The 7,985-nt window shown below is 47.4% G+C and overlaps 1 protein-coding gene across 3 annotated transcripts; it reads right to left on the reverse strand.

Moving 5' to 3' along the window:
- Positions 1-511: 511 nt before the first annotated feature.
- Positions 512-7,749, reverse strand: LOC124231938 (zinc finger protein 510-like). 3 transcript variants are annotated; one of them, XM_046648938.1, is made up of 4 exons: positions 7,653-7,749; positions 5,820-5,846; positions 959-1,085; positions 512-667 (listed from the first exon to the last, which is right to left on the reverse strand). In XM_046648938.1, exons 2-4 carry the CDS (start codon positions 5,832-5,834, stop codon positions 564-566), a joined length of 246 nt encoding a protein of 81 aa, XP_046504894.1. In that variant the 5' UTR covers positions 5,835-5,846; positions 7,653-7,749; the 3' UTR covers positions 512-563. The 3 variants fall into 3 exon arrangements, with proteins under 3 accessions (XP_046504894.1, XP_046504893.1, XP_046504892.1); XM_046648937.1 differs by lacking the exon at positions 7,653-7,749 and adding an exon at positions 6,436-6,635; XM_046648936.1 differs by lacking the exon at positions 7,653-7,749 and adding an exon at positions 6,436-6,635 and having other exon boundaries at positions 5,820-5,878.
- Positions 7,750-7,985: the final 236 nt, after the last annotated feature.

Genomic DNA, 7,985 nt, shown 5'->3' on the forward strand with positions numbered 1-7,985 from the left:
GCACACGTCCATGCAAAAATTTGTAAATGAATGTGTATATCAGCATTACTCAATGACAGCCCAAAGGTGGAATCCCAAATGTCCACTGACTGATGAATGGACACACAAATGTGGTACATCCACACAAGGAAATATTATTTTGCCATAAAAAGGATGAAGTACTGATACATGCCACAACAGGAACCTTAATCCTAAGTGAAAGAAACCAATCACAAAAGACCCTACATAATGTTGTCATTCCACTGATATGAAATGTCCAGATTAGGCAAATCTATAGAGACAGAAAGTGACTAGTGGTTGCCAGGGCTGGAGGGGACTGGGGGATAGGGAGGTGATAGGTAAAGGGTATGGGGTTTCTTTTTGCGGTGATGAAAATTGACTGTGGTGATGTTTACACCTAGCTGTGAATAATAGTAAAAGCCACTGAATTGTGTACTTTAGATGGGTGACATGTATGGCATGCAAATTCTATCTCAATAAAGCTGTGTAAAAGGGGAAAAAAAAAAAACTTTCGGAAGTGTTCCCCTCTAAGGTCTAACTACCCCAGGTGTTTCTGTCAGGGCTCACTCACCTGGGTACCTCTGGTTTAGGAATTCTTCCTCTAAGGACCAGGGCTCTTCTCCTTGCTCCAACTTGAAAATCACCCGGGGTTTAGTACTGCAGTATCCTGTGAACATAACAATTGAGGGTATATCCAGACCAGATCCATGGGCCTTTGGGTTTCCAAAGGTGGAGAAAGAGACGGTGGCAAGAGCAGCGAAATGAAGGTGCTCATTTGAAGTTTTCAACGTGGAAGTAATGACACAAACATTGCTTCTGTTTCTCTAAAGGTTTCAGTTTCCTTCAACCTCTTAATAAGAAGCCTGAACAACACTAATCTCTAGTGAGGGTTCACGCGTGGTGATTTCAAAAAAAGGAAATGTAATCCAGAGGGAGTCACATGGTAAGGGCTGCTCACCCATGGAGACCAGGTGGCCGTAGTTCTCCAGCATCACATCTCTGTACAGGGCCCTCTGTGTGGAGTCCATCTGCCGCCACTCCTCCTGGGTGAACTCCACAGTCACGTCTTCGAACGACACCAATCCCTATAACAGCACATTTTGTGCAAAGGTTCAGAATTACGTGACAAAGAAAAGACCTTTGAGAACCACTACTATTCCTATTTACTCTTAAGGCTCTAAAACAAATGGCTACAAAAGATGCCAATTTTTGACCTAATTTTGTCGCCAACTTCAAATTGCTCAACTAGTTAAAAAGGTTTTTAACTAACCATAATTCATTTACACATATTTATGAATTATAGGGGTTTGTTACAGAAAAAAATTCAATGTAAAGCCACTTCCTACAACTCTTCCACATCCCAAGGAATTGCCCTGGGTATTCTAGAGACTTCTAGGATAGTCGGTCTCTCCTTGGACGTTATCACGGCAAATAATGGGGGCCAAGGAAGAGATCTATGTAAGTTGTGGAGACATTATACATGACCAAACTTATGTATAAGTAAATGTATAAAGATAAATAAATCTAGAGCTCATGAAGAACGAAGAACAACTTACCAAGGAGTTGAAATCAAAGAGACCAGTAGAAGAGAACACTATCTACACTGACGGGACAGCAATGGATATAAGGATAGGGGTATAATCACAGAGCAGAAGCAACAACCAGTTTGATGACTACTTTCTTGTGGAGCTACCCAGTCTAACTGCACAAGCAGCTCCTTGAATGCTGGTGCCAAACACCGATATTTGGGAAACAAAAGGAAAAAAATGTGTTAGAAGTCATCGTGAGACGGATCTGCTGAGGTTGCTACTGAAAGGTCTATGGAACATAATATTGGAAATGCCCCTTAAACTAGTATACATATGGTTTTAGAACACAGAAGGAAGGTCTAGGATGAAGACAAGCATTTAGGAATTACTAGCAATTTAGGTGGGAACTGAAGTTATCAGAGGCAATCAGACAGCAACTTGAGCACATGGGGACTGAGGAAAGAAAAGCACCAAAAACAGAATTTGAGGAGCCACGAATATTAAAGAGGCTGGCAGAAAAAGTACAGGCCATAAAGCCAGAGAGGATGTTTTCTGAAAAGTAACAACAGGATCGGGAGAGGGAGGAGTCCTTGAAACTGAGCAAAGGGAAAGTTTCCACAACCAAAGGCTTCAAAGGGGCTGGGAGGAGGAGGAAATGGGGAGTCGCTGTCCAACAGGTACCCACCTTCAGTTTTGGCTATGCAAGGTCATTAAGTTCCAGAGATCTGCTGCACAAATGATGCCTACAGTTAACCATACTATCATGCACACATAAAATTCGGTACAATTTGTAAGAGGGCAGATCTCATGTTAAGTGTTCTTTTCACAATTAAAAATAAAAAGCAAGCAAGTAGACCAAGAGAAAAGAGGACAGAAACAAGGTTTTTTCCCTGGTGCTGTGTACCCAATTGTCTGTTCATTCACGTCTTCAGTGCTACTGAGCGAGTACCTCCTCTGCGTGAAGCTCAGCGCTCGTAGCTGGTAACCAAAACAAACGAACAAAAGAACAGGAGTACCTCTCACTAAATTTATCTTAATCTGAAAAACGTAAAGAAAAGTTAACTATATTTTCAAAAACTAAAAAATTAGTGGGAAAAGTGGCATTGTTTTCATTCGTGCCAATCTCTTTCACATCTGGCTTAATAAAAATCAGCTGGATTAAAAAATATTAAGCTAACAAGTGACCTAAGTGAAAATGGTGAGGTAAGGATCCAAGAAAATTCTCTCTTTCATAAAAGCGATAAACAAACTGGCAAAAATTGTAGAAGTTAACAAAAGCAACCTACGGGACATGTATTCAAGGAAAACAGCTGAATCAGAGTAAAAACAGTGATAGAGGATCCTTTTCACTGACCCTATTCCCATCCCTTGCTCTCCAACTCTGTGGTGGTTTGAGAACCAACAATCTGCCATCACAGTTAAAACCAGCAGCCTGGCAACTACTGGAGGGAGAAGAGCTGGGGTGAGGTTCCCTCAAAGCCCCACTCCCAGAAAACTCATTATTTGGCCTGTTTGGTGATTCCTTGAAAGACCCCACTTGCAAAGGTGTCTTTACTTGAGCTCACTCAGAGCTCACAGAGAATGAAAAGCCATATGCTCAGAGGCATTTGTCAAAAACATCTGAAGGCACTTGTTTAACTTAGTGGCTATCTGAGGAGGTAGATAACAGTTGGGGCAAACAATACCCTAATCAAAAAGCTTAAAAGGAAAAGCTGGGGAATGAGATGTCCACACAGATTTTTAAAAGCTCCAATATATTCCTGAGAATCTAGAAGGCCACATTCATGTGGAGAGCTGTGCATATGCCCAGGGCTGTGAGCATGCTCAGGAAAGATGTGAGAAGGCACTACGCTGTCACCTCTAACTGACCTTGAGGTTTGGGCTAAGAAGGGAGTGAAGGCCAGCACAGAGTCGTAAACTGCCTGCCTGACTGCTGCAGGAATGCCCTCACACGCACAGAGCCCCTTAGCAAAGACCTGGAGACTTACCGGTTCCTGGCATTTAAGGACAGGGACTCCAACTGCCACAGATCACAAGAAACACAGGCTCTAGGGCATTAGCTCAAAAACAGTCAGTGAACAAATAAATTTCAACAGTGACCCCCATGGAGGAGAGAAATTCTGATTTCTAGACTTGCTGCATTGTTGCACTTAAAATGTCCAATCATCAACAAAAGATTGCTAAACAAAGAAAGAAACAAGAAAGTAAGACCCTTATGTAGGAAAAAGTGTAATCAACAGAAATCGATTCCTGCATCTGAGGAAGCAGATGTTGGACTTACTGGGCAATGACTTTAAATCAGCTATTTTAAATATCATCAAAGACCTAGAGAAAACAATGTCTAAGGACTCAAAGAAAGTATGAGAACAATACTTCACTAAATAAAGAGTATCAATAAAGAGACACAAATTACAAAAAGGAACCAAATAGAAACTTAAAGAGTTGAAAAGTACAACTGAAACAAAACTTTCATTAGAGGGATTCAAGAGCAGATTTCAGCAGGTGGAAGAGAATGAATGGACATATGTCCACTGAAATTACAGAGTGAGAAACGGAAAGAAAAAATAACTGCAAAAAATGAACTAGGAGACGGTCCCAAGTCTACAAACGTACGTGTAATGAGAGTCCCAGACAGAGAGGAAAGAAAAGGTCTGAAAGAATATTTGAAGAAATAATCAACAAGAAGTCTCCAAGTTTGATGGAAAACATTAATCTACACATCCAAGAAACTCAACAATCTTCAAGTAGGATAAACTTGGAGTAAGAGATCCACACATGGACACAGGATTAATCAAACTACCAGACGAGACAAAGGCACAATCTTGAAAGCAGCAAGAAAGAAGTGACTCATCCTGTACAATAGTATGATTGTACAAGCTGACTACTAACCAGAAACCATGGAGGACAGAAGGCAGTGGGACGACAACACAGTCAAAATGCTAAAAGAAAAAGGTTGTCAATCAAGAATTCTACACCCAGCAAAAGTGGAAAAATTAAAACCTTCCCGGATAAACAGAATTTGTCACAGGCAAAACTGCCCTATGAGAAGTAATACAGGAACTGGTTCAGCAAATCTACAGAGACAGAAAGTCGAGGGGCCTGGGGGTGAATGGAATGATGGGAGAAGATAAAGTGTACAGACTTGCTTTTTAAGTTGATGAAAATGTTCTAAAATCGACTGTGGTGCTGTTTGTACATATCTACGGGTACACTAAAAAAATCATTGAATTCTACATTTTAAATGGGTGAATGGCATGGTATGTGAGCGGAATCTCAATAAAGCTGTTTAAAGAAAAAAATGAGAGAAAATGAAATCATTCCAAGACAACAGACGAGATTAAAGGGCCAAAGAGGGAAACTGGGGATGAGCCATGTGCAAGGACAAGGGAAAGACGACAACTCCTTGAAGATATCAGCAGGAGAAGGACAGAGCCAGTGGAAGGTGTCACAGACACTCACAGAGACACTTTCCAAAAGGACAGAGTGAGAAGTAGAGGCAAGTGCTACAGAAAAGTCAAGTAAGCAAAGGATCAGGCAAGACCCAATGGATTTGATCATAATCGAGTCTCTGGTCACTGGAGATCACAGGTAAGTGGGGAGAGAGACCAAGGCCTCATGAAAAGGTTTAGAGCGTGACTGAAAGTGTTGAAACACTTGAAGGAGAACAGAATTTTAAACTGTCTGCTGGGCTGACCGTTTTAAACTGTCCTGAAAATCACGGGTACTCGAAATATTTATGGAGAGTAATCTTAAGGATAGTCAGTTGGTCCATCAGAAAAATGTCTCCTGCAATCCCTGTGTTGGAGTTTGTGAAAAACAGTACTGACTGAGCTCACTTCAGCGTCACCTCTTCTACCTTTACTGAAGCACAAGTGGAGGCAACGTCCTATGTTATCTTAGGGTTACTACTGGAAGCTGTTAACTAAATCACGTAGTTGAAAACAACAAAGATATTCTTCACCTTCAATTGTCTTTATAGTCTATGAGGAATCAGTTTGCTTTACCTTCTCACCAACGTTAACCTTGAAAGAAATATCACGCCTGATACCCTGCCACGGCTATCACAAACCTCAGAAATAAACCTGGAACTCCAACGTTGTACATCTGCAATGTCAGAGGACCTGCATGTACCCACCTGCCACCTTTGCTCTGCTCTTCAACTGTATTTCTGTGTCTTCTCTGAATGCATCTGATCCATTTCTATTTCTACTCTTCCATGTTGACGGAGAGACACGTAAGCCCTTATAAAATCCCTTGTAACACAAGCAAGCTATTAAAAACTGAACTCACCTGAGCTATGTTCATTTTCTGCTACTCCTGGAAGAAGGTAAAGAACTGTGAAGGTTCAGCTGGGGAGGAGGAAAGAGAAATGGGGTCATGAGAAACCTGGTCAGCCCTACAACTCCTACACTCACCTGCCTAAAACTCCCCTTATACCAGCTGGAGAAAAGCCTTCCCTATGGGAAAACAGCCCTTGCACACGCTGGAGAAGGGAGAGGAAGGGACACAGAGGGAGCACCACCTGAACGTGCGCACCTCGGATATGACTCTCTGGGCTTAACCTTGCATTTTCACTGAGTAAGGTACACTGCTTTTTCTTGATGAGTTAACGTCTATCCTCTTCTGACTAATTAGCAGCAGCAGCATGAAACAGAGGAATAAACAAATTCAGCAACACCGGGGGGGAAACCCTCTACCTTCATTAAAACTAACGTTGTCCAAAAAAACTACTCAGGCTGGATTATTAACCAAGTTCTTGTCTTTACACCTTGAGTTAGAGCTTCACAGAAAACTCCGAGATAAAAACGGATGCTTCATACAAGAAATAAATTTCTTGCAACTTTCTGTTCTCAATTGGTTGCAGTTCCTAAAAAAGATCTTCGGATCAGATGCTTACAGTACTCACCCGTGTAAGTCAACAGCTCTGCGCTTAGTTCCTGGGTCTGCCCTGGGTGACTCGACAAACCCCGTTCATTACAGGCCTGCTGTCTTTGGGCTTCCGAAAGCGTCCAGCACAGAAAACCCCTCTCCTCCCATTTCGTTTTTCTCTATGCTCAGGAAAGAGGCAGCATCGGCATCACTCATAGATGCCACACGTGGTGAGGAACAGGCGCGACAGCAGCTCAGAATCCGCAGGGGGCGCGGGGAGAACGGAGGAGACAGGGAGCTGCTTGGGGTCCCGCCCGCGCTCGCGGGTTAGCCTTCCCCGGACGCCACGTCCCCACCAGCCGTCAGCGACCCGCCCGCTCCTGCGCAGCCTCACAGTCCCCCATCCCCGCCACCCCAGGCCGCCGCCTTCCGCAGGCGGGTCCACAGCGTCCACCGCACACAGGCCGGGCCGGCTTCCGGGCGCGGGGACCTCCTCGAGCCCGCCTCACGCCACACAGGGACCCACAACTGCTTCTGGCCGGGCGCCTCGGGCCCGCGCGTGCCTGGAACCTTCCGCCTCCGTTCCGAAGCCCCGCAGGGCTCCGTCAGCAAGGCCGCTCTGCCCAGAGGCAACTGTCCCCGCGGCCCCCTCGCCCCTGCCGTAAGAGAGCTCCTTTGCTCCCGAGGGGCTGGGACCCGGGGCGCGGAGCCAGTGCCCTTTATCCCAAGCGTCACCCAGCGCTCCACGCCCGGCTCCTCCGGAACTCGCCAGAAACGTCCCGGGCGGCCCCGCGGCCGTCAGCCGCCCGCGACCACCGGCCCTGCCGCCGGCTAGGGCCACAGGGCGAGGCGCCTCCGGAGGCCCCGAAGCGACGCAGCGGGAACGCCGACTCGCCGCCTTCCACCGCCCGCGGCTCCGGACAGACGCCGAGCTCCCTTCCGGCTGCCTCAGCCCCGCCCCGGCCCGAGCCCCGCGCCGCGAGCCCCGCCCGCGACCACCGCGCGGGCCCCGCAGGCCGCCGCCGCCGCAGGTGTGCGCGCGGAGGACGCGAGCTCTCGAGAGCGACGCCCACGGCGGCGAAGCGGCCCGAGGCGCCGCCCCCAGCCCGCGCCCCGGGGCCGCCGGGGACGCGGGGCTAGGGGAGGGCAGGGCCCGGCGGCGCCTCCGGGGCACCCCGCTCCCGTCCCCGGACGCGAGCCTAGCCGGCCCGGCAGGCCCTCAGCCGCGCGGAGGCCCGTCCCCAGCGCTCTCACCCCGAGCGGCAGCCTCCGCTCCCGCCTACACCTACAGACGTCCGGACGCTGGCCCTCTCGCGCCCGGGGAGGCGGGGGAGGGCGGGGCGGGGCTGGGTGTGCGCGTGCGCAGAGTGAGCGCCGAGGACCCTTCCCAGACTGCTGCGCGGAGGGCCCGCACCATCCAAGACTACATTTCCCATAAGACCCTGACACAACAGCAAGTGGTTTGGGAAGCGTTACTGCAGCTTTCGCGAGTTGGAAGACGTGACGATTGGACCTTGCTGCTGGAGATTTTTCCTGAATCCTAGAGGTTGTGGGTTAGACTTTTGCTTTACGACATTTATGACAAAG

This window comes from Equus quagga, unplaced genomic scaffold (assembly GCF_021613505.1).
Source record: "Equus quagga isolate Etosha38 unplaced genomic scaffold, UCLA_HA_Equagga_1.0 HiC_scaffold_127_RagTag, whole genome shotgun sequence".
In the NCBI taxonomy this organism is placed as follows: Eukaryota; Metazoa; Chordata; class Mammalia; order Perissodactyla; family Equidae; genus Equus; species Equus quagga.

Bases quoted from the DNA above. Each gene is read 5' to 3' on its own strand.
- LOC124231938 (XM_046648938.1), bottom strand. The intron at 668-958 runs GTGAGCAGCCCT...TTATGTTCACAG, and splicing joins CGGCCACCTGGTCTCCATGG to GATACTGCAGTACTAAACCC.